General features: G+C 33.9%; 2 protein-coding genes across 2 annotated transcripts; one reads left to right on the top strand and one right to left on the bottom strand.

Moving 5' to 3' along the window:
• Nucleotides 1-10,858: 10,858 nt before the first annotated feature.
• Nucleotides 10,859-18,824, bottom strand: LOC134232394 (uncharacterized). Its single transcript, XM_062714347.1, has 4 exons — nt 18,161-18,824; nt 17,373-17,477; nt 17,129-17,156; nt 10,859-13,400 (listed from the first exon to the last, which is right to left on the bottom strand). Exons 1-4 carry the CDS (start codon nt 18,806-18,808, stop codon nt 10,984-10,986), a joined length of 3,198 nt encoding a protein of 1,065 aa, XP_062570331.1. The 5' UTR covers nt 18,809-18,824; the 3' UTR covers nt 10,859-10,983.
• Nucleotides 18,825-20,824: 2,000 nt separating this feature from the next.
• Nucleotides 20,825-26,397, top strand: LOC134232392 (reticulon-4-interacting protein 1 homolog, mitochondrial-like). The gene is made up of 10 exons (XM_062714341.1): nt 20,825-20,883; nt 21,044-21,403; nt 21,648-21,799; nt 22,311-22,379; nt 22,829-22,953; nt 23,193-23,241; nt 23,698-23,834; nt 24,175-24,352; nt 25,343-25,435; nt 25,910-26,397. The coding sequence occupies exons 2-10, from the start codon at nt 21,091-21,093 to the stop codon at nt 26,018-26,020; spliced, it is 1,227 nt and encodes a 408-aa protein (XP_062570325.1). The 5' UTR covers nt 20,825-20,883; nt 21,044-21,090; the 3' UTR covers nt 26,021-26,397.
• The last annotated feature ends 500 nt before the right edge of the window (nt 26,398-26,897 follow it).

The raw sequence follows: 26,897 nt of genomic DNA, 5'->3' as shown, positions 1-26,897 counted from the left end.
TTACATTTGAAAATTGATGCATACGTACGTTTTATATTTATTTTCTTATGCATTTCTATAAAATGACTGTATCTTATGTAAACTTACATCAATAAAATATAAAAGTACATCAGTTATGTTGTTCTGTGTGACATAAAATTATTTCGTGATCATGTGACTCAAGGGGTATATATTTGTTAGAGGATCACATGTATGACTCATTTCTCAGTCGTTAGTCAAAGAAGTAACATCTTTTGGGAGGATTATCTTAAGCAGATTTATTACGACCCTGTTTATGCTGGAAGTTTTTTTGGGGGACCAGAAAAACTGTATTGATATGTACGCAGACAAGGAAAATACATCCTGAGCAAATACAAGATCAAGAAATGGTTACAGAGACAAGAAGCGTACAGTCTACAGAGACCTATTCGTCGGCATATCGAAAGAAATAAAGTCATCACCCTTGGCATTGATGATCAGTGGAATGCAGATCTCATTAGCATGTCCAAATATGCCAAGCAAAACGATTTGGTTACTTTTGTCCTCATTGTTATAGATATTTTTTCTAAGTTTCTGTGGATGTGTCCTCTCAAAGACAAAAAGGGCCAAAGCGCCACTTCAGTCTTTGCAGACATACTTCAAGAAGGTCGACGTCCGACACGAATCCGTACAGATAAGGGACAGGAATTCCGATCCCGAGCCTTTAATGCTCTATTGAATGACCAAAACATCGAGCATTTATATACGCTCAGAACACTGAATTCAAAGCCAATTATGCCGAGAGGGTGATAAAACAATCAAAACTAGATTAAATAGATTCATTACGTTCAAACAAAACCATCGCTATTTGGATCGCCTTCAATACCTCCCAAAAATGTGACCAAGTCGAAAGATACAAACATATGGTGGAAAATGTATTGGCCAAAGACGATTCCTATAATACCAAAAAATAAGAGAGTGCGGAAACCTTTCAGGTTTAAGATAGGGGATCGTGTGCGAATAAGTCATCTACGTAACGTCTTAATTACTCGCGAATATGACGAAAAGTGGTCAGGGGAGATATTCGTCATTTCCGAGAGACATTTAAGAGGAGGATTGCCTCTATACATACTCAAAGAATATTTTAACGAAGAAATCAAAGGAACTTTTTTGCCAAAATGAGTTGCACAAAGTGGAAGTTCGTGAAGATGACGCGTTTAAAGTCGAAAAAATCATAAAAACTAAAGGCCGAGGAGACAATAAACAATACCTTGTAAAATGGTTCCAAATTTAATTCATCGGTCAATGCCAATGATGTACAAACTTATTGCTAAATCTTTTAAAAACTGTTTTCCTAATTTCACCATCATAAAAGCAAGTTTGTGAATGAAATTATTTATGTATAATTAATGCATATGCATATTAAAATTATATATATGAGGGCGTGTATGATTTTGTTTTTGCTTTATCTGAACAACAAATGTGAGATTAAAATCAGTTTCCTTGTTAATATTTTATTTGTATCGAGTTAGAAATATTTACTTTGCTAAGAGTCAGAATGATTCTTTGATCTTAGTCCTTGATTGAACTATTATTTGAAGGTTTTGTGTTCTGACTTTTGTTTATAAAAATAAACAAAAAACAAAAATAATAAAATAAAATTCGTTCGAATGTCATAAAAGTAATCCCATAAGATTTAAAGCCGTGTACCTTTGATAACTTTTTCACCTGCAATTTTTTCGGTTGACTAATGCCCCATTTAAATGTCTCATTTAACACTCTCCCATATTTAAACCTCCATTGTTCATGTTGTTAACATTTTCAATACACCATTGATCGATAGTACATGGAAAACCCCTTTAACAGTGGCGGATTTAAGGGGGGCGCACCCGGCGCGCGCCCCCCCTAAAATTGTCAAAGTTAGCGTAAATCAAAAATGTCTACTTGGTAGACCTCATTTTCACCCTTCAAAATCTCTAGAATCCAGGAGCTTCCGGGGGCTTCGCCCCCTGGGCCCCCACCAGGGCTTTGGTAGACCTCATTTTAACCCTTCAAAATCTCTAGAATCCAGGAGCTTCCGGGGGCTTCGCCCACTGGGGGCCTCAAGGCTGCCCCCCAGACCCCTTGCCTAATTTTGGCGCCCCCCCTAACTCCAAATCCTGGATCCGCGCCTGTTTAAGGACCACAAAAGACCCTTTGCGTCCCCTTTATTGCCTTGATCGTTTTAAGGGTCTTGTCTGATCACCGATTTATTTCTTTTGTCTCCTCAACAATGACCGTCATTTATTTCCATGACCTTGTGGAACTTCACATTCTAAATTAAGAAAATGCTTTTGTTCCATTCTTTACCATCAATTCTATGAACAATTGTTTCAAGATATATAATACCCAGTGACGTCAAAGGATTATCGATTTCTTCTTTTGAGCAATTGTTTTGACTCATTCATGAGTAAAGAGGGTGTGTTCGTTTCCATGGTTAGCTATGACGTCATTGGCTCCACAGCTCCACTCTGGGGCTCCATGTTAAGTATCTGCGCCAGAAAGAGTATGCTCGGAACTTTTTATTTAATGACTTGTACATGATACATGAAGGAAAGTTTAATAATTAAAATAGATCTGTAAGTAAACCAAAAAGTATAGGTAGAAATAGTTACCTGCATGAACAACTTGAGTATAAGCCAAAACACCTGATAAATCGCTAAATAGGCAGTTGTAGGTTTAAGCAGAAATTGTACTGGAACGGCTTTTTGGAGATATAAATAAATGGCTCCTTTCCAGTGATTATATTGCACCAAACTATACGTTCCACGAATTGCGTTTTTAACCAAAACCAGTCATAAAAACGAAAGTAAAGGGAAACCCGTTACTTAAAATAACTTGTCCCTACCGATTCCTGTCTTCGGGTTGGGTCCTGATGAAATCAACCTACGGTAGTAAATCATATGGATTCTACTCCATCCAGCTCTTTAGTATTTCTATGCATACTGAAAGGAAAAAGAAACGCATAATAGCATAATAGCGAAAAATATTTAACTATGTGCCGAAAATTATGAAAATTGGTCAGATGTGTATGTTGGTAACTGTGCACTAAAATTGCTAGTCAAAATTACTAAACCACGAAAAGTAAGGCGTCACGTAGGGGAAGTGATAAAAAGCCAAATAGATGATGACAAATTTGTGATCACATTTTGTAATGCCAAGAGATGCATTAGGGTTATAGACATCGTTTTCCGATATTTGCAGTAAGGATATATTTCTTGCAATCATGGAATGGTTGACGGAAGTTACATTTGGTCTTGTAGTTGAGTTTCATAAGTGAATAAAAAGGCAATAACGTGTTGCTCTGCAGTTTGTTTTTAAATTTTCAACCAAAAATGTTTTTTCGGTTGTCAGAGAGTAACTTAAAAGGTTTCCAACCAACCATGACGGTTAATTAAGTTGGCTCGTAACAACATCTCAACAAGATAGGGCTTTTCATCATGCTACCTCGGTTATTGTCAAGTCATTATCACTGAAACGGTTAACAGATATTTTTTAAAGCAATATCATACTCAAATTTACGGTGGCTGGTATAGGACATGGTATGAGAATTTTTTTTTTAATTCATGGCCACGAAATGAAATTCGTAGGAACGAAATTAGATTAAATTCGCGGCCACGAAGTAATATTCGTGGGAACGAAATAAAATTTGTGGCCACGAATTAAAATTAGTGGGAACGAAATAAAATTCGTGGCTACGAAATAAAGTTGTGCTATATATGTCGTTTTTAGTTTCTTCTCTTGTATGTCATTTAAGTCATTTAAGTTGAAGGGACTTATCATTATCATTCAACTGGACTGAGCCTAATGGAGATTTGTTTAAAATCGTAATTGGTATTGGATAATATGTCTGATCATTGTTAATTATTGAATTTTGATTTTTGCCTGTTAATTGCTTGAAGAGCTGATGAACAAATAAATAGTATCAATACTTATCTCTCTACAATTGGGACCTACTCTGATTGTTAAATAAATAAAGATTGAGTGATTGACTAAAGAGCCTTGCCTTACAATTACAAGCTATTAATTTGAGAAAAAAAAATCTAGCAATAAATGTGTGAAATACATTAAAAATGCGCTGGACAAAAGCTTATCTATTGTAAATAACATATATTCTCAGCTTTTTGTCTGCAGATCCGCATAAGCGTCTATGCACACATTGGCGTCTTAATAACGAACCCAATCTGCATGTCAATACACTAGATTATTAACTTTTCATTTCATGGCCAAAAATTTTATTTCGTTCCCACGAGTTTTATTTCGTTCCCACTAATTTTATTTCATTGCCACGGTTTTATTTCGTTCCCACGAATTTTATTTCGTAGCCACGAATTATAATTAAATATACACTGTATTCTCACAAAATGTCCTATAACCAGCCACCGTACATATTTTCACCCTAATACTGACAGATACTCTCTTCTCTAATTTTTTTTACGCAAGCTTGGCAACTATATGTCGATTTTACTTTCACATGCGCACGTTCGCGCCATATGCATAATGTTTTTAGCATGTTCATCATGTTCATGCTGAGAAAATGTAGCCAATGTTTGTCGAGACTTCCTTACGAACATTCACTGGTACAAAATCAGCTAGATTCTGTAAATTCTATCCTAAATTCGACAATTCGTTGGATTTATTGGGCGGGGGATTTGTTGGCTTTGGAATAATACAGCTACTCTCAACCATATAGACTACCGTCGGAATGCTTGAATAATAATCCTATGAGAAAGATAAATGTTTTGGTAAACTTAATGCACAAGAAAATCAAGGCTGCTACTGATGTGCAAGGGAGATGATGAGAGTTTTTATCTTAATTTTGGTCGGTATCAACATATCAATTTCAATAACTCAGGAATTATGTTGTGGTCTAACACTTCGTGTCAAGTGGAACTACACTTATTATTATTAAATTATCATTTCTAGACATGCACTATACTTGTTATAGTGAAATTCAAATAATACCAAGTAAGTAATTTAACAAGGAAGACATAAATGGAATATTGAAATAAAAATATATTGAAATAAAAATAAATACAGTAAAACAATACAAAAAGTAAGTAAATAAGATAAACTGATTTTCTAAACTTCCCCGGAACGGAACACAATGTTTGCGCTGAATTTGCGCAAAAACGAAAGTGGGATGTTGACATGGTTGACTTAAGTTGAGAAACGTTCTATAGTGGGCAGAAATCATCCTAATGTTGAGAGCTGTAAATGTACTCGGCAATCTACGAAAACAATTCTTATGAATTAAAGATTGATAAAATGAAACAAATTACTTAAAGCAAGAAGGAAATGACGTAGGTTCCTTTTTGAATTAGAATAAAAAAGAAAGTATTTCAGATAATCAATCTATTTTAAACGACAAGCATGTCAACATCTCTTGATATCAATAAATTTAAACTCTTTGCTTTAAACACGCTTAAGAATTTGAAAATATAAAAATATGTTTTTCATTCTTACGTTTTTGAAATTGAAATGCAGAAAGAAGATAGGCGAATAAGGCGGGCAGAATGCCTATAGTGCGACAGATAAGAAGTGAAATTTTTTTATCCCAAATGAATCCAAATTTTGCTTGATATTTCATCTAATATTAAAGTATACTTTATGTAAAATCTCTAAAATTTACAAAAATCTCACAAAGACTGAAAATATTTGCACATGAAAAAGCTTATACAGACTAAAAAGAACAAAAACGATCATTTTTTCATACTTAACAGGCACGTAGCATCGTTTTTGATAGTGGGGGGCCAACCTGAGAAAATTTTTTTTTTACTTACCTGAAAAAATGTTGACAAGCAAAGAAAAAAAAAACCGAAATATTAAAAGTTGCCCAAAGTCGAAAATCCTATTTCTTGGGAGGGGGGGGGGGGTGGTTTGTGGTTGTGGCTAACTTTATTCAAGACCAACTTTCTTCTTTCGGGAAAATTTTCTTTATAACACTACACTGTGCTCAAATGTGGGGGGCCAACCTTCCTTTCAGTATACATTTTCTATAGTAAAGGTAATGTCGGGAGAAAAAGTGGGGGGGGGGGGGGGGCAGGCCCCCCTGCCCCCCCTGATACTTCGTGCCTGCTTAAACAAAAATTTTCAATATGGGTGGGTCTTCTCTCCATTTTTTGGAAAGATGATCCTACAAGTGTGCAATAAAATTCACATTTTTTGGTTTTCAAAAACATGGAGAGATGACCCACCATACCTTAAAAGTACACTTTATGACACAACATTAGCATCTTTCCGAGAAATACTTGAAGTCCATTTAGTCGCGGGTCATATCACAAATATGATTTAAATGCATCAAATCACTATGAGCGGTGTAGCATAGTGGTTAACGCGTTAGTGTCAAAACAGTATACATGCTGTTGATACGTCAGATTTTTATTGCTAGGGTTCGAATCCCACGAATACCAACTAATAATTTTATGACAGAATATTTTTTACGAGATTTTTTTCTCTGAAAAATTTTTTTTTTCTCATAATTTCTAAAAATTTGAATAATTATAAGTTAATTTAAATAATCAATTCACATATTTAATATGATTTCTGAATATCTGACGCTATAGGCATTCTGCCCGCCTTGTTCGCCCATCTTCTTTGAAAATGTTAATTAACAGAATGTTTTTTAAAAACCTTAAAGTGTATAGAAGTTCTATTCTAAATATGCAATAATTACAATAAAATGTTTTTTTTTATCAGCTTCTTAAACAAAATGATCTGAAAAAACAATGTTCGAAGCCTCTTCATTACTGATTTACATGTACAACTTGGGTTTAATGATTTAAGTCTGAATTAATGTTGATGAAAGTATTAACTAAACAGTCTCCAAAGCACCCTTCTTTTTCCAAAAAAAAAAATAATAATCGAAGGGAAACTACATAGGTATTCCGTGGAGTATTAAAAATAGGATAATTTTATTATGCAGGTAAATTTAATAACAAAATCGTAATGGCTCTTAAAACGGTTAAATTAAGAGGAATTAGTCAATCCCTCTTTTTTTTCGCCCTTTGAATTAGAACTAGACACTTATCTAAAGAATCTACGTCATGGCCTCTGTCAATATAGATCCTGTGTAATTCTTGAAACATGTGTGAAAAGATCGCTGAGTGTCTAATAGTTTTAGAATTTATGCCAGCAATTTATTAAACCGATTTATCTGGCCCTCTCGTTCTCTAAGGAAAGTTATCTGTCATAGGACATGTTGGAGCAGGACCAAGATTGAGATTCAATCAATAATAAATTAACATAAACAAATTCAATAGGATAATCATGGAATGAGTTGGTGGTAGAGTCCCGGAGCCTTTGTTCTTCAATATAACGCGGTGTGCTTTTTTCAGGATAGTTTATATCTCGTCATTTCAAATCTTGAGGATATAAAGTTAATCAATGCCTTTTACGCAGATACACTTCTTTGTAGGAAAAATAAAGAATTAGTTTGAGGAATGTTGTACCATCTTGTCCTCTTTCCCATAATTTTCGAAGGAAATATAACAAAAATAATGCAATCTAATTCTAAGATCTCATTCCAATTTTTTAAAATTTTAAAAAAATCCGTAAAGCGTTTTCATGGTTAAAAATAGGGTACACTCGTACTCTGTTTTTTTCATTTCAAATTGCGCTGAATTTGTCCAAATTTTATATAGGCAATTTGAAAAAAACTGTTTATTTCCATATCCCAGCCGCCGAATACGAGGACTAATTATTGAATAATGTCCTGAACTTTATGACATACAATACAGATATCATTTGACATTAAGCTTGAATTTTTCACATTACCTGCATTGAATATTTAATGAATTTATATAAAAAAAAATATGTGACCACTTTTCATTACAGACTTTCATCGTGAAAAGCTGGAAAACAAGGACTATTCGAGACACTGTATTAAAAATGAATGGTACAAAATCAGTAAACTAGAGTTAAATTAAAAGCTTCATTAAAGCTGCTGTAAAACTCGTTAAGAATCCCAAAGAAATATTCACTGAAATATGAAAAATTAACGACAAACAATGCATGTTTTATAGAGAAATGAGCGGGTGGATTTCAATGACAAAAATTATATAATGAGCATCAAAAATGGGTACTGCCCCCCAAAAATATAAAAAAAAAATATAACAACTAATGTATTGTTTGCAATACCGGGTATTTCAACCAATACCGGTAATCACTGACGATGTATGATTGACTTAAAGACACATAGCAAAGATAGACATTATTTCGGCAGTAGTTTACACTGTTTTAAAGAAACATTTGACAGTAAAAAAGTCTCAATACTCAAAGATCACCCTACATTTTGAAAAATAAGTGAAAACGACAGCGTGTAAGAATACCCATTATTTTAAAATATTAGTAAATTTAGTCATTGAATCTATTGCTTAGAACCCCGAAACAAAATTTACAATAAGATGTACTTGACAAAATCAGCAAAGGTCTTAGTAGAGCAAAGAATTTCAAGACCACAACGACAGATTTCTATGTAATTTTCTAAAAAAAAAAGTGGTCTTGTTGTTCAAATTCGCATTTGGGGAGCCAGTTTAACTTCTGGAAGAGTCTGGAAAGCAAATTTTTGCAAAAAAGCGAAAGGTTAATGAGGGGAAGAAACTAGAATCAGGGATCCACTACAATAAATTTCTTCATGACAGCGTCAAAACCCGCACACCCTGCTTCTTTCCGAGCACAGAGGACATTATCTATTGAACAGCCCTCGTAATCTAAAAAATAATGTTTGAATGAAGTATTGCGCTCTGTCATATCCGAAAAAGGCATGAACTGTTCATCATTAGATAATTGGTGTTTGTTAACATTCGTGTATGCATAAACTATATTCATTTGGGGCATATAATATTTACAATTTTTCAGCTCTTAGTCATATTATCTTCTAAATGCACAGAAATATCCCTTCTTCTGACTTTGAGACATAATGTGAATTAATGTCACTTCTGTAATAGCTCCTGAAAAACATTTGGAAAACTTTCTCCCAATGAAAGTAAGATAGCTTTGTCTATTACACATCCATGATTATTCTTTAGTTTCTACTAAACAATGTGTACGAAAATGTTTCAATTTATGTAAACTGCCTTGAATGAAATTTTTGTTTGTTCGATGTTAAATTTTCTCTGCAACCTCCTTTAATTTTCTTCGATTTTTGTTTCATAATTATTTCATGCACAGTGTACATATATGTCTTCTCTAATAGAAACTCTAAGAAAAACGAAACTTATATACTGCGGTAGTGCATTGCATATAATTACTTCTTTTGCAAAACAAATCGACTACATTTTCTCCAATATGATTTTCTAATGATTAAAAATTGAAAATGTCGCCCGCATGGCGCAGTGGTGAGGCGTCTCCCTTTGTAACATATGTAGAAGACGATCGCGATCTTAAAATTCTAATAAAAAAATTGGAAGTATACATGTAAGTACCATCATATTCAAAACTCATTTTTACTGATCTTGAGAAAGCAGTTACACAGTCAAAAAGAGATAAACGGCTCACACACACAAAAAAAAAATATTGGAACATTTATTCGCAAAATGTTAAAATGTTTTCAACTGATAGAGAAACGTTTTAACGATTGCGATGGTCTCAGGAAATAGAGTGTGAAATATTTTTGAGAACCTTATGACGCTATTTGTTAAAATCACAGTGTTGTTGTTTGCTCCATGTATACAAAAAATATTGATTTTTAAATGAAATAACATAACTTCTATTACAGCACACCAAGAAAAAAATTGCATATCATCATTATGATGCTCATGTTAACTTTCTTAAAGATGGCATTACAAAGAATTGCTTAGTCTGGAATGTTTCCGAACAACCTTCGTATATTCAAACTTGCTAACAATAATAAGTCACTTAAATTCTTTGAAATATCTTCTAGCACTAGTATTTCTTTTATTCTCTGATTTACATATTAAAATTCTGGAAAGGCTACAAAACTTATTCTCTTGTTAGGTCATACTAGAGACCAACACAGAAAGTTTGTGGTCTGTGAGGGCTCTAACACTAAACCAAAACTTTTGAATTCATTTTCCTCTAATCCCCATTTTCAAAATGAAAATAAAATGTAAACGGGTGAATGATCATCACTTACAGAAAGATGCATTGAATCAAAACCATTTTACAATACTTCAAATGAATGAATTCGACAACAAACATGTATTATCGGTTTTAACGTCTGCATGGAAAGGGAGATGACAGGAACGTGCACTTTAGTTAGGTTGTACAACAAAATAAAATCATGAAAAAAAAAACAAAACACTTTGATTTCTGTAAAAGAAAATCGTCACGTCCCCATGCAGGCAAAGGATAAGCAGTGCCTCATCCACTCGCATCTCCTATAATATCCTAGATGTATAAAGAGAATAGATCTTTAAAATGAGAACTGCAGATAGCTGAACAATACCTTTACCTGTAAAAGAATATAGTAAGACTCTAAGACAGCAACGTCCAAGATGTGTATATAATTTATTGTTGATCTTTTTAAAACATTTTTTACGCAAAAAAAATGTTGAGAAATATTGAAAGAACAATTGACATTATTTATACAGTTGGATAATATTAGAATAAGACAGGTAACAGAGCTCTACATGGTCCATGAAGTACATATACGTATATGAACACAATTCATGCATATTAGAGATTTGTAGACAATCTACCTATAAAACTTTTCCTAGGTATGTACATGTATTTTTATAAAATCAGATGAAAAAAATGATACAAATAATGGTGATACGGATGAATAACAAATGAAAGAAGAATACATTCATTTCAACAATCTATCATGTACATAATATTTTCATTAATTGATAGTTTTGTACATTATTGTAAGTATGTATAATAATTGGATAATACAACACATGTAATAGAGCTCTAAATAGTCCATGAATTAAATTCTAAAACTGATAAGGTTAAATGTTAAACTTAATAAATAAATTGTATCAATAAATATTATAGTATGTATCAAAAAAAAGAGATATTGTTTTATGAGAGCAATGGATTGGGGGAAAGCCAAGTTGGTTTAGAACTATCCGGTTTGTAGAAAAGCTGCATATCATCACTAAAACCTATATCTGGATACTGATCTTCTGTGTCATAGTGAGAATACTGTAGTAGATTCTCCATACTTCGAAATGTTCTGACTTCCGGGTAAGATCTTCTACATTGTACAGGGGTCAGTCTTTTATTATTTACCTTAGTAAACATATACTCTCCTTCTGGTCTTTGTAAAATGAACAGCAAATTAGCATCAGAATAGTTACACTCTTCACAAGCATGTAGTATTGTTCCACCGTCATGATAACCATTGATAGTAAACTTATAGTCACACTGATCACTGAACTCACGTAAAAACTTCATGATCATGTTTTCGTTAAACTCAGAATTAATTATTGCTATTGTAGCAAATACCTTATCGCTAAAATGCACAAAATTTACCTCTTTTAACTTCTTACATAATTCATCAAAAAACTCAACCCCATCAAACATTATGCAAGATATCATTAAAGAGATCACATCTTCAGATGTAAAAGAATCTATAAATTGAAGATATTCCAGAGCAATATCAAACTTCTCTCTACGAATAGAAATTTTAGCTATAAATTTGTAAACTGTGTATTTTTCATCCTCAGATGGCAGTAACTCTGTCAGTTTTTTTAAAGCCTCCCTCCAGTCCGCCCCTGCAGCCTCATCATGATGTGACAGAATTGATTCTATTAGTGTCTTTACATCAGATGTTGATAAAGCAGCTTGACTGTCTCCATCGGTCTCTAAATCATTGTCTCTGGGTAGCAATAAGTCGAGCATACCAAGAAAGCACTTCTTAGAGCCACTTTTAGATGCAGTATACAAAAGATTGTTTTCATGACCTTTTTCTAAAATATGAGCCACAAATGATTTTTGAAAGTCAGAGTTATTAATAAATTGATTGAAAGTATCAATAAGGTCATGATTCAAAATTACATCCAATATTTCAAAGTCAAACGTAAAAAAGCTGGAAAATCTTTTGACTGTTTCACTAGCTAATATATCTCTTTTGTAGCTGCAAGCCCCAGCCACAAAAGAATCTATAAAGGCTCCGAATTCAGGCTCTTCCTCTACTATGTCCAAAAAACAAGACACCAACTGTGCATCGTAAAATGATGGATGCTTGTAAACAACTGTGTAAGCATCAAAAGTATTTGGAGCAAAAATATCTATCAGTTTTCTAGCTAGAGCTTCTGTCATGTCATCGTCCAATAGCACACAGATCTCCCATTTTTCTGGTTTGTAACTGTGTGACCTAACATAAGTAAACACATCATTTTTGCTCACAAGTTCTAAAAAAGAAGATTGAAAACTCTCCCCGAATGACAGTAAAATAGCTTCATAAACAACCATATGCTTAAGTTTGTACCTATCATCATTAATGTGTATAAAAGTATTTCTCATTTCACGTAGGCATCCCAGAATGGTAGCTTTGTTCATCTGGTGTGATACGAAGTTCAGTAAACCAATCTTCTCTGCAATTTCCTTTATCTTTGATTTTAGTTTCATAATTTCCTCTATAGTGAATGTCCTCTCCACTAGAAACTCCAGGAAAAACAAAACTAATATAATGTAGTGCATATACATCTTTTTGCAAAATAGGTCATCTACTTGTTCTTTAAAATGACTGCATGCTGATTTACTACAAAAAAAAAATGACCTTTCTTTCAGATTTTCTCGGTTGCTAAAAAATTCTTCACAGAGCAAGGGAAAGCCACCTACAGTTTGCAGTTTTGCAATGTTATGCAAAGTCTCCTCACAGAGACACAAAGTACTAGGATCAAAAACCTCAAATGACTTATTTTCGTCAAACTCTGACCTGCAAACTGAAATTTTGTAATGGCTACAATATCTGTACAACATTGATTTCTTTTCTTTGAAGGTCATGTCAAAGTCTGAACCTGACAGATCGATATTTGATGTCTTAAAGACGCTAAATAAAATATAATCTTTGAACTCATCTTTCTTTAAACCCCAAATACAATTTCGTAATGAAAAAATAATAAATGTAGGGAATTTATCATCACTTATACGAAGATGCATTGCATCAAAAACCTTTCGCCATTCTTCAAAATCCCTTTCACTAACACTTGACTTTCCTATAATATCATCAACAAAAATAATAAACTTTTTATCCGGTGATATAAATCTAAACCACTGACTACTTTCTGTAAGAATAATAGGAATGCAGTCTAAGTTTTTCCGCTTTAGATGCTGCATCAGCTGAAGTCCAAAGCTCGTCTTTCCACTTCCTGCCTCCCCTGTTATACAAATAAATCGATGCTTTTCCATATTCTTGAGGCAATGTTGCATGGCTCTCTTTGGTTCTACATAGATCTTCTTTTCATGGGTCTTCAGCTGTGACTCTGTGTAAGCTATAAATATTTCCAAGAAATTCAAAATTAAACAAATAATAAATTAAAGTTCACAAGCTTAAAACAAAATCCTTTTAATATACTGAATACAGGGAAATTTTCGCCCCTGTTTAATTTTCGCGTCTTTGGCCACCGTCAGAAGTGGGCGAATTTAAAATGGGGCAAATTCAAAGTAAACAGTGTAATATTTTAAACAGAAAAATCTTTCTGTCACAGTTTTGTTTAAGAAATTATACTGTATTTTTTTAATGCACTCCTTTTTAAATTTGTTCAATCGAGATTTAGGGCGAATAGGGTGAAATTAAATGGGTGAAAATAGCCATGTATACAGTACCTTTACATATTTGATATTTACATTCAGAAGTAGATTTAGCATCAAATAATTACTATCAATTTGCACATCTATAACCTTAAAACACAAGTAATGCAAGTAACAAGGTAAATGTCTCTGAAGAGACTGCAGCTCAACTGGTTTCAAATTTTAATACATGTGATGTAGTACAAAGAAAAGAATCCCCTCACAGAAGAGCATTTACCTATAAATTATTCAATATTGATCTTTTTGCAAGTTACATTATTTCATTATTATGCACACAAGGCTGAACTACTACCCAACCCTCCACCCTTCACACATAAGCAATAAACTATACCTCCCCTGATTCTATTGCGAGGGGATAATATTAGTTACATAGTCTTTTAGTGACAGGGTATGGGATGATACCTGGTTAGTAAATTTCATACCTGGCGAGGCGGAGCAGAGTCAGTTATGAAATTTACTAACCAGGTATCATCCTATACCCTGTCACTAAATGACTATGTAACGAATTTACCCCACCGATGAAACATTTATGTTTTATCTGTTAGTTTATAAATGGTTTTCTCTGCTAAATGCTTCATCGCGCTTATACTGTGCCTATTATGACGTCACATTTGTGTTTGGGAAGTTATACATCGATCGGGTATGAATTTACAACTGACAGGGTATAAGTAATCCACTGCCTTCACATGACAGACTTTAACCAATCGTAAGCCAGGATTTTAAAGAAAAATCAACAGAGGTGGGGTAAAAGTAATCCACTGCCTTCAAGTGACAGACTTCAACCAATTGTAAGCCAGGATTTCACAGAAAAATCAACAGAGGTGGGGTAATTATGCATTTTAATGTCTTCTACATGTGTATCAAGTAATAAAGTAAAACTTATCAGAAATGTGACTAAAACTGGGGGAGATGACATAGGGTTGTTGAATTTGTTACAGACATATGGACAAATGTTTGACTCTTTACTGTTGACAAACTCTTTTGGTTCTAACATTCAATCTATCCTAACCAGAAGTCTCTGTCGAGACTGTAGCTCTACTGGTTTATACTTAAAACAAAGGAAGAGAAAAGTAGCAGTTGGGACTTGAGACTTTAAAAAAGCAATAAATAGAAAAATGATCCTTGCCACTCATCAAAATAAAAACCTATGCACAGAATTATGCATCTTAGTACAGTCTACTTGTGTGCCTAGTTATATGGAAATTGGAACAAAATTGTAGGAGTAGCATTTCAAAAGAATTTCTAAGAAAATTATATTCTTAGTAACCATGGTAACACCGTTCATTGAAATCAAAAACCGATGCACAGAATTATGTATCTTTGTACAGTCTACTTGTGTGCCAAGTTATATTGAAATAGAACCAAAACTGTAGGAGTAGCATTTTGAAAGAATTTCTAAGAAAATTATATTTTTAGTAACCATGGCAACACCGTTCATCGAAATCAAAAAACGATGCACAGAATTATGTATCTTAGTGTAGTCTACTTGTGTGCCAAGTTATATTGAAATAGGACCCAAACTGTAAGAGGAGAAGCATTTTGAAAGAATTTCTAAGAAAATTATATTTTTTGTAACCATGGCAACATCATTCATCGAAATCTAAAACCGATGCACAGAATTATGTATCTTAGTGTAGTCTACTTGTGTACCAAGTTTTACTGTAATCAGACCAAAACTGTAGGAGAAGGATATGGAAATAACGAACAGTATTCAATCTCAACGTTCATTAAACAAATATACAAAATAAGAGCAGAGCAAACACAGACCTCCGAAACATCAGAGGTGGGATCAGGTGCAATGGAGGAGTGAGCATCCCCTGCTGACCGATCACACCCGCCGTGTGCTCATTGTCATAATCAGGATATAACGGAAAAAATCCGTGGTCAATTCAGTGTATAAATAATGGACTAACAATTGGTATGAAAAACATCAGTCAGCATTTCATTCAATGATAAATTGTATTTGCTGACAAGGTCATTGTATTGACCATAGAATTTACGAAATGATGACTTTAAACGACACTGTTGATATTCTTGTTTCATCAACTTGCTTGTCAATAATTTACCTCGTTTAAGAAATTGTTCATACGTAGAGCATGCTCTAGCATATCGAATCAACTGAGATATAAATACTCCGTATGCAGGTGATGAAGGTATATTGCTGCATAAGTAAGGGAAGTTGACGATAGAAAAGTTAAAGTCATCACGTTTTTCATATAGCTTTGTTGTTAGATTACCATTAGTGTCTTTTTCAAGTAAAATATCCAAGTATGAAGCAGAAGTGTCGGACTCGGTGGTATCTTTTATCTCAAGCTCACCAGGATATATCGTGTCGACGTAGGAATGGAAATTATCATTATTAATTGACAATACGTCGTCGATATATCTAAATGTCAAGTTGTGGCCACAGCAAGTGTTTTCTTCTTTTCACGTAAAAGATTTTGCATAAATTCTGCTTCATATGAATATAAAAATAAGTCTGCTAATAACGGAGCGCAATTTATACCCATGGGAATTCCAATAGATTGTTGGAATACCTGGTCTCCAAAAACCACATAGATATTGTCAATCAGAAACTCAAGCATCTTCTTGATTTCAACTTCAGTCTTCGAAATAACCTGGGTGCCCCATGCCCGGGACCTGGTAAATTTGCCAGCGGGCATTTTAAAATTCTCAAATTACATGCCCGAAGGGCGTGTGTAGATTTTTCTTTTGACTCGCAATGTTTATTTGCCATTTCTTCTGCCATACCCCAGTTATTCGTGTAAACTTGCTATATATAAATTCTGTTCAGCTAAACCGGCCAACAAACCACCAGCATGTGAACAAAATCGCAAAAGAAAAATGGCAAACAGGCATGTCATGGTTGATTCAAAACTCTGAAAACAATTTAATCTTAAGATCGGAGAATTTAAAAACAGAAACACTGTCCTTAGTTATAGCTAATAAAAAACCTTATGTTTTTGATGCACAATCATATCTGCTATATGATTGAATTTTGAGTAGGGCATGTACAAATTTCAATGGGCTGAATTAAAATTATCGGTATACATGCCCGAAGGACATGTGCTGAATATGAATTGTTGTGAAGACTGCAACTTCAGAGTACTTATGTGTGCAATCAGAATCTGTTTTAACAAAATAATTTTTCAAATGACCAATGACGAGGTAAGTAAACTTACGAGTTCCATTTTTGTTGAAGAAGCAGCTATCAATGATATCAAAAAGCCTGGATTTTAATTTGTCGTGGGGAATTGTTGTGTATAAAGTTGAAAAGTCGTAAGTTTTTAGGAGTAGCATTTTGAAAAATTGTTTACAGACACAGACGGACGACGGATGCATTACTATCACATAAGCTCTTCTGGTCTCTGACTAGTAGAGCTAAAAATCAAGTTCAGAATTAACTTACAAAGCAAGTTTTCCAGCTCAGTGTTATTCTGAAAGGAGAAAAAAAAAGGTATAAAAAGTATTATTCTAAGGTTTATACACCTGTAAATACTGTATATGATCTTATTTGTTTTGGTAAAATATTTTATCTTGCAGAATGTGGAATTACTCCAAAACTGACTCTTTCTCTGCAATATTTCTCTCTTCATTTGGAGAAGAAATCACAAGAGAAAGTGAAAAAATGTAGAGAGAGAGAGAGAGAGAACCTGAGAAACTTGTGTTGCTATGGCTGCTACATCACTGAAAACTTGTGTCATTCTCTGGCAAAGGTCAGAAATCTGTTGTCTATCATCTGGGCTGCCAAACTCCTCCTGGAAAAGGACATTAAATAATGTATACGATAAGCAAATTTTCTTTTCATTATCATGATTATATATACCATGTGCACTATTATAATCAATATTGTGTACATTGTATTTTATTTTAAATATCAATATAAGCATAAAGTTGTCAAAAAATACATGAGTTAAGATCATTTAAATAGTATGATTCTCAGTTATCCTTGGACTTTCAGTAAGGCATGGTATTCTGGGCATTACATGATAATGATAACAGGTAATGTCTGAAATTTATACAGCCTTTCACTCACATCTCATGATCTGTTAACAAGTGTATCAATGGTCCAATGAGAGCGTTTCATATGGCAGAGAAATAAGTGAAACTAATTTATAAGTTGTCTCCTCTTTGTCAACATTGTCAACATTAATTTAAATTTGTTGATGTTTTTAATTTCTTTCATTTTGATAGATTTTATTACGGAGTGTCGAGAAAGTCATCGCCTTCTAAAAGTCCAAGGTTAACTGAGAATCATACTATCTATCAACTAGGTCAAAAGATTTAATCCTAAATATTGTAAAACTAAGTTACTCCAAAGTTCATTTCTGTCTAAGATATAACAATTTACAGATACATGTACATATGCATTGCCACTGGTTTTCATGATTTTTCCTTGATACATGTACAATTAACAAATGGCATGTAATGATGTATACACCTGTAGCTCTTTCCATGCATTTATCGATGAAATGGTGTCTTCCTTGGAGAGTGGTCTTGTTTTCAGTCTGTCCACTTCATCCTTGATCTCTGAGTAGAAATACGGCTCACATTTCTCCGCTACTTCTTTTATTGCATTAGATAGCTGCATCCAAATCCTCTCAAATGCCTCATCGTCAACTTCAGCATTCCCTCTGTGTAACAACTCTTTATCATTTCTTAATTTTCGAATGTTTTCAATAACTTGTTTCTGTCCTGAATCCTTTATGAGAAAATTTTTCAGCAAACAGCTTATGAGGGTTATGTCTAATTTATTTACATTCAAATCTGTATGAGGTAAAAGCTTGCAGCAACATCGGCCTCTATTTCTCGCCATGCAGCACTGATCTACATTTTTGTACAGCTGTCCTAAAACATCTTTGGGTAATGGTGGTTTTCCTTTATTGTCTGTGAATTCTGGGCATTGGCAACATTTTTTTAAATCTGTCAGATGAAAAATTTCATGCTTTCTTTCCTCTAGAAAATCACACAATTTCTGCCACTTCTGATATTTCAGTTCATATTCAATCCTGTGTTGTAAAACTTTGGCACCATATTTCATCAAAAGCCAGATGAGCTTAAGAAAGTTTGACTCCTTCAAGTCTGCCATATTGTCAACTAGTCAATTCCTCCTGAAAGAGAATGATGCATAATTATAAATTCCTTGCCTTGAAGTTTTCAGTGACTTAATTGACATTTAGTCCATATATTTTTCTTTTAATAAATATACCCATACCTAATTAGGTAATTTTTATTAAAAGAAAAAATAGGTATAGGTTAAGTGCCTGGGGTTCTATCGTTTAAATGATATGTATAAAATACATTGTTACGGTCTTGAAATATATGCAATATTTGGGCGAGGGTAAGAAAACGTGATAGATGGCGAGGCTTGCCGAGCCCTCATACGTTTTCGACCCGAGCCCAAATATAGCTTATATTTCAAGACAGTTATCATGTATTTTGTTTATCCTGCAACATATTTCTTACATTTAAGCATCCAAAACAAAATAATTCCAACAGTTTAGGCACATCTCTGCAGTTGAAAACTATGACGCCATGGCATAAACATTGCAGTTTACATGACGTCACAATGTTTTGGATCGTCGGAATACATGCGCAAGACTTTATTAGGGCAGTGACCGGATAAAGCTTTGGTTTAAGTCAATGCAAAGGGCAATTGCAGGATAAATATCCTATGTTGAGGGCGTGTCCCAAGACAGATCATTCTCATAGGCCCTTGGTTACAGGATGGTGTATTTTGTGTATTATATGTTTTTCTACGTGTGCCTGAATATCTTCATAAAAATAAAAATCAAAGTTTGCCGAAATTAGCACGTTTTAAAAAATGTCATATTTACTGTATACCATCGTCGGAAACCCATGCATGGCTGATTACGCTTCGTTCCTCTCTGATGGAGAGAAGAACGAAGCGTAATCAGCCGTGGGTTTCCGACGATGACTGTATACATGTATACTCTTTTCATATACAGTAAATATGACATTTTTAAAACGTGCTAATTTCAGCAATTTTTTTTTTTTTAATGAGGATATTCAGGCACACATAGAAAAACATATAATACACAAAATACACCATGATCATGTACCCAAGCGCCTATATGATCATTCTAACTTATAAGTCTTTTTTTACTAATCTACACATACATGTAAACCATTGTGAACAGGTGAACAGCTTCTTCACAATGTCAAAGCTTTGTGATTTCAGAACTTCAAAAATCTCAAAACCGATGACGTTGTGAGGATGTGTGAACAATGAAATAGCCAAATGTGTTTCTTCTGTTCTTACACACTGAAACGAAAGTAAAACGGGAAAAAACGTGGCTTACAAGTTAAAGTTTACAGCAATTCATGTCCCTTCTGATTCTTTGCTGAATATTTGGGTGTAGTTCCAATGTAGTCAACCTACTTTGATAATGTAGATTCTGCTTTACCGACCTCTCTCATAACGGTCCACCATACAATAAATTCTTTTCATTCATGTCGCCTCTCGATTGCGTATTTCGGTCTATTCGCATCAAATGATCTGCATTACACAACTCCATAAACTTAAAAGTGAAATTAAAAGAATATATACCTAAATCAAAAAGTTTTAACTCGTAAAAAGTCAAGGGAATATATAAATTGATAAATGAAATTAAAAAAAGGTTCCTTTTGATTAAGTAAAATGGGGAAGAAATATTAAATTGAGGACTTAAACTTCCTAGAGACGAAAACAAAATCTGCCGCTGATTTCAAAAACGAAAGTAGGATGCCCTCGGAGCTTCTCGGATTGCTAGTAATTAGGCGTAGAGAAGAAAGCCGAAGGTTGCTGATTGAGTAGAATGTGTTGACAGAAGTTGACCAGAAAAGGAGCCTAGAGTAATTTTTTTTTCATACATATCTATTGTACGATAAAATATTGTCATAATGTCACATGCATGTGATCGGTAGGAACACAAGATTTAAATATATTCCATTCACAGGTTATAATGATGATTAGTTTATCTATTAACATTTTAAAGATATGACAAACAAATACAGTAGGGGTCTATTTTGATTTTTTATTTTTACAGTCTATGTAGCTAAGTTTTAAAATTTTCATCCTACTCTGTTAAAGCTTCCACTGAGCAGAGCTCTGCTGACAGTGGTCAAGGTGTATCAAGCCAAGAAATAATTCTGGGCACTCAGGTAACAAGGTTTTTTTCTTGGGGAAAAAAGGTAATCCAAGTTAATGTTAATAAAATTGTCATCATTCTGACATTTACTTTAGGATGCCTCAACTATGAACCATAATTTAGTGACTCCATCATTTGTCTTCATAGTAACATTTAATTCATTATTTTGTAAGCTTCATGATTGACACCAGCTTTAGTTAGAGAGAGTGAATTTACAAGTATGTTAGAGACAGCTCACATGACAAAGAAGGCAAAGAATCTTCTCCGACAGTCCTACATAAAATTACTCTGTTCCTCTCCTACAAAATCCCACAATGCATTCCTTAATTTGGCCTCACAGCGATGTCAACATACGAAGGTTTCGGTGAAGGAGGCGCGGGGTGTGATGAGGGCGTGGCAGATTCGGAGGTACGGGGGTAACGATGAACTGACGTGGTCCGAGTCAGTCAGGGTCCCTCGCATCATTCACCCGGATGACGTTCTTGTCAACGTAAACGCTGCTAGTCTAAACATGCTGGACATCAGAATGAGAGGTAATAGGTGCGAATTAATCTGCAATTAAAATCCAAATAAAAAGAATGACCTAGCTATTTCAGTTAGAATTAAGTTTCCTGAGACTACACACCCTGAATTTGATAAAAGCTTACTTTGTATACTCAAAAGAAAAAAAATATAAGGAGGATGTCGATATATGCTATTTTGATTATCTACTTTATTCAGAGGAATATTAGGCACACATTGCTAATTTATATTCATTATCTTCATTTGTATTGTCAGGAGGATATGGACACGCGATGTTGAATGCTGTAAGGAATAAAGATCGTCTTCATGCCCCTCAGTCAGAATTTCCTCTGATTCTTGGGAGAGATTTCTCAGGGACGGTTCTAAAAACAGGAATGAGAGTCAAGAAGTTTAAAGTAGGGGACAAGGTCAGCTATGTTCTGTGGAGAGAAACTTTTGTTGATTGATTGATGTTTAATGTCCCTCTCGTTAATTTTTCATTCATATAAACCTCAATCACTTTTTGCCGCTGGAGAGCTGCAAATATTGTCCTATATTCAGCACTCAGGGGAGGGAGAGATCTTATTTGTGCTAGCACCTACTATGACACAGAACCTCGGTTTATACTCAGTCTCATCTGAGGGATGGGTCTCCATATCCCACTGTGACAGTGGAATTTCAAACCTGCGACTTAAGGATCATCTCCTTGCATCGCGACTCTAGAGCAGATGCTCTATCCTGACAATACCCAGTGATTGCATTAAATTTTGAAAACATCAATTAACCAGTATAGAGATCGACACATACACATATTTATGATAGTCATGCAGTACGTCAATAACCTACAAACAAAGCTTAATTTTTGTGTTAGATATAGTGAGGGAATAGTGCCAAGCCTGTTGAATTTTAAATGACCTAGAGGTCTGTTTCTATTTTTAGATATGGGGCACAGTTTCCCCTTTTAGACAGGGATCACATGCAGAGTTGATGGTGACATCAGAATCTCATGTAAGTATGATCTGATTAAGCAAGATGATCTATAAATTTTAAAATCAACAACAATGACACATGACCTTATGACCCAACAGAGCTCTAGAAAAATTGAGAAAAAGGACCCCATGACCCTAGACAAGTCAACAATGCATGACCTCATAGGTCAAGAAATTAACTACACATGACCACATGATGCTACAGAGCTCTTATAAAATTGCTTATGATTTAAATATGTGACACTTTCAAGGAATATAGGTCAATATATTCATTGTTAAAGATTCACCTGTGGAAAATTAAAGTATTCACTTTCTTTTATACTGCATAGTTACATTTTTAATAACAAAATTATTGAATAGATTAGCTTACAAATGAAATAAAGAATTAATTAAGTGATGACTTGTAAAGCAATGACCTGTGTTTGTTATTCACTGAATATACATGTATTACATGTTCATGTATTGTAGATATCTCTGCGACCACAGAACCTGAGTGATATAGAGGCTGCCTCACTTCCATACGTGGTTTCCACGGTGATGACAGCCCTCTGTGATGTAGGAGAACTAAAAGATAATAACACAGCCAATAAGAGGTAAAAGGTCATTATAGCTCAAGGTCATTGCAATTTTGACAATTTCCCATAAAAAGCTTAGTTTTTCAAGCTTTTTACGGAAAATTGTTAAAATTTAAATTTACAAGTTAGGCTAACTGTCCGTTCATTAGATATAAATTTCTACACATGTATCACATAGCTGCTAGATTTACTATTAGGTTCTTGAACGCAGACCAGGTGTTTGCACATGTTTCAAATTATTTTTGTTTTATTTGTAGAGTGTTGATCTATGGTGGTTCAGGAGGAATAGGGACTTTTGCAATTCAGGTTGGTTTTTTTGCTCAAAAAAGTGCAAGTAAAAAAGAAAGAAAAAAAGAGAAAAGAAAAAATTCAGAATGTTATAACATAAACATCATATTAGATATACATGTATGTGAAAAGTACTGAGCATGTTAAAATTATTTTGTTTGACAATGTGATATTTGTGGATCTAATATGCTGCCTTAGAATTTTCATTGAACTGATTTACTTCAAAAGTAATTTAAAAAGTGTGTTTTTCTTAGCCCACAAATTGCTACAAAAACTTTAAATGTAGTATTTGATAAGATTTGGTGCTTTCTTTGAAAATGTTTAGAAATGAAATATGAAAAAAATAATAAAACCTGGATCTTGATGATTTACTGGGGTACATGTAGAAAAAAGAAATGTTTAAGATTGCAATTATGCAGAAAAGTTTTTGAATGTTTCCCAAATGTTAATGACTTCTTTGTTTCCCTCGTACAGCTGATGAAGGCTTGGGGAGCTATCGTCACGACAACATGTTCCACTGATGCTGTTCCCTTGGTTACCTCCCTGGGAGCTGATCATGTGATCGATTACAAAACACAGAATGTTCAGCAGGAACTGATGAGCATGAAAGGGTAGGACTGTCTGCTGCTTCTCAATTCAGTTTAGTTGTAGCTGAACTCTAATTCGAAGTTTTATTTCTTCTTTTTAATGCTGCTGTTGCAGCCTCAATTTAACATGATTTTATATTCCACATCATTTATATCTTGTACAGGATTTGTTTTTGTATCATAATGAAAAAAACAGAAATAACATATAGCCTTTTTGATACAAATATTTGCACAGAAACCATTTTGGAAATTTTCTTTAGGTGTTCATTGGCACTAAAAGATAATTTTAGCAGGTAATATTATCAATGTTGAATTGATACCTCAAGACGATATGTTAGGCCACTGTCTAAGCTTTATTTTACAGGTATGATGTCATCTTAGACATCCATGGAGGGGTAGACTTTTCCTTTGACCTACTGAAGAAGTGGAACAATTCTAAGTTTGTTACGATAAAGACTCCGTTTCTACAGAATACTGATGAGTATGGAATCCTGCCAGGACTTCTGAGGTCCGGTGCTAACCTGACAGCCAACGTGTTACAGGTGAATGAAAGTCATTGTTTGTCATTTAAACAATAAAATGCTTTCTTTGTTTGTCATTACTGGAATTAACATGAGCAGCTGTTGCAGAAAAAAATACATAATCCGCGTAAGTGGGTTTACGCGAGTTATGTAAATTTGTTCTACAATAACTGCGACCGTTAATTCCAGTAATAACAAACAAAGAAAGACATTTTATTGTTTATATTTACATGTATATCTGTTTAAATAATCATTTAAAGTAGGATTAAAAGGATTAGTAATTTTATTAATGATAAGAACATCTTTATAAGTTTCATTGATGGAATAGCCGCTGATCAAGAAATCAGTACAGGCAATATGCCGACTGTAGTTGATGCAGTGATTAAGGCAATGGGTTTCGTTAGAAATAAAGGAGAAAATGTTCAGTGGATGTAAATATATTATTATAAAGAAGAGCTTGCTATGAAAAGTTATGTCTTTCATATTAGAATTTCTTGTACAGAATATATTCATTTGTTATTACTTGAAGATCATAAATGCTTGATTTGACATTGAATCTTATTTTTTTTTTATGTACAAGTATCTGAAATGGTAATTTAATTCTGAATTGTGCTTTACCATTTCAATGATTTTATATAATTGAAAGATTTTCTTTTGATATATTAAGTTTCTCTATGTTCAACTTTGACAGAGATCTGTGTACTGTAGATCCCAAAATATTTCGCGACACCTTATTTTAGCGAGATAGTCATTGACTCTATATAAGCGAGGCATAATTTTCACGAATTGTTAATATTTCTCTATATAATCTTAAGGTCCTGGAATACTTTTATATGCGAGAATGAAATTTTCGCGTGCTCACTGTCTCGCGTAATTACGCCAAAATAAAGTTTTCGTGAATAAAAAGTGATTTACAGTATTTCAATTCAAAATAAAAGATCTGAATTTTATTTTTAGCTTGTAAAGAAGTCATGTTTAATTTTCAAATTCTTTTGAAAATGATTTCAACAGGGATTTAAAGAGGGCAGAAGTTACAGATGGGCCATGTTCAAACCCAGCAGAAAACATCTAGAGACTGTTAAACACCTGGTGGAGAGAGAAGAGGTATGACAGGGGGCTCTTAAGTACTCAGTAAAGTCAGGACTGTTAGAGTCTCACTAAATACAGACTGTTAGACAAACAGATTATAGAGAGAGGGGGTATGAAAGGGGCACTTAAGTACTCAGTTTAAGTCAGGACTGTTAGAGTCACACTAAATACAGACTGTTTGACACACAATTGTAGAGAGGGGGGGGTATGAGCTGAGTGGACACCTGGTGGAGAAAGAAGGGGTATGACAGGGGGAACTTAAGTATTCACTAAAGTCAAGACTATTAGAGTCACACTAAATACAGACTGTCAGACAAACAGGTTGTAGATTTGAAGGGGGGGGGGGGGGCTATGACGAAAAACTCAGTGGGGTAGGGTTACAGAAAGCACTTATTGTCAAGAAGTTAATGAAATAATGCCATTGTGCAAATTTATCAAAAAAATGTATCAATTCAAATGCTTTCGTTAAAGTGACTGTTTTAATTACAGATTAAACCAGTTATAGACAAAGTGTTTCCATTTGAGGAGGCGGACAAAGCTTATGAGAAACTGGAGGAGGGACACGCCCGAGGAAAAATTGTCATCGACATGTCTCAGTGATTCTTATGTTAAAAAAAATCACATTTTGAGGAAACTGACATTATTAAGAATGTTTCAGTGATTTTTAATGTTAAATATGATTAAAAAAGACACATTGGTATTTAGAGGAAATTAACATCAACATATTTCAGTGATTCTGTAACAACATTGTATATATAGACATAAGGAAGAAAATTGCTAGCAACAGTTGTCTGACATAAACATTGTTGTCTTTCTTTTAAATGGCAATGTGACAGAATAATGATTGCTTCCATGTGTTCTGTCCAACTTCCCTGTTATTGTTGTAGTTACAATTTAGTACACTTGTACTAAACAGGGGTAATTAATTTATTTTCTAACTTCTTGTAACTTGTATTTTCTTTTTTTTTTTAGAAATGTGTTTATTATGTACATGTATTTTATGTACATGTATAATAAATGATTTTAAAGCAAATGATTTAGGATTGCAATTTGCATTTTTAGCTCATCTAAGCCTAAGGCTAACAGAAACACAGTAGGAAGCTTCAGGAGGTTGTATAGATACTAAATTGTGCTAATCAAGGCCCACAGGGGTAGAATGGGACCTCATTTTACATTTACATCATTTTTTTTTTAAATATTGAAAATATTACATTGCCAGAAAAGTGAACTTTTGTGGAAGCTTTCTTAGGTAGTGCTTTTGTTTTCCCCGTATGACTCCTGCCATATCAACATGATATATATAACTAACCATGGTTTTGCTGTTCTTAAGAAGATTTGAAATTTTTTCCTTATAGATATTAATAAATTCCTGTATGTGAAACTTCGATATCCTGTTGTTGACCACTTGTTCTCCAGAGGTCATGATTACAACAATCTTGAATATTCATTATATACCTGGGATTCTTTCATGCTCTAT

This window comes from Saccostrea cucullata, unplaced genomic scaffold (assembly GCF_032062105.1).
Source record: "Saccostrea cucullata isolate Sc308-1 unplaced genomic scaffold, CSIRO_AGI_Scuc_v1 ctg586, whole genome shotgun sequence".
Classification (NCBI taxonomy): Eukaryota; Metazoa; Mollusca; class Bivalvia; order Ostreida; family Ostreidae; genus Saccostrea; species Saccostrea cuccullata.
The sequence above is the reverse complement of the archived record's forward strand: the minus strand, read 5'-3'. Positions and strand labels throughout refer to the sequence as shown.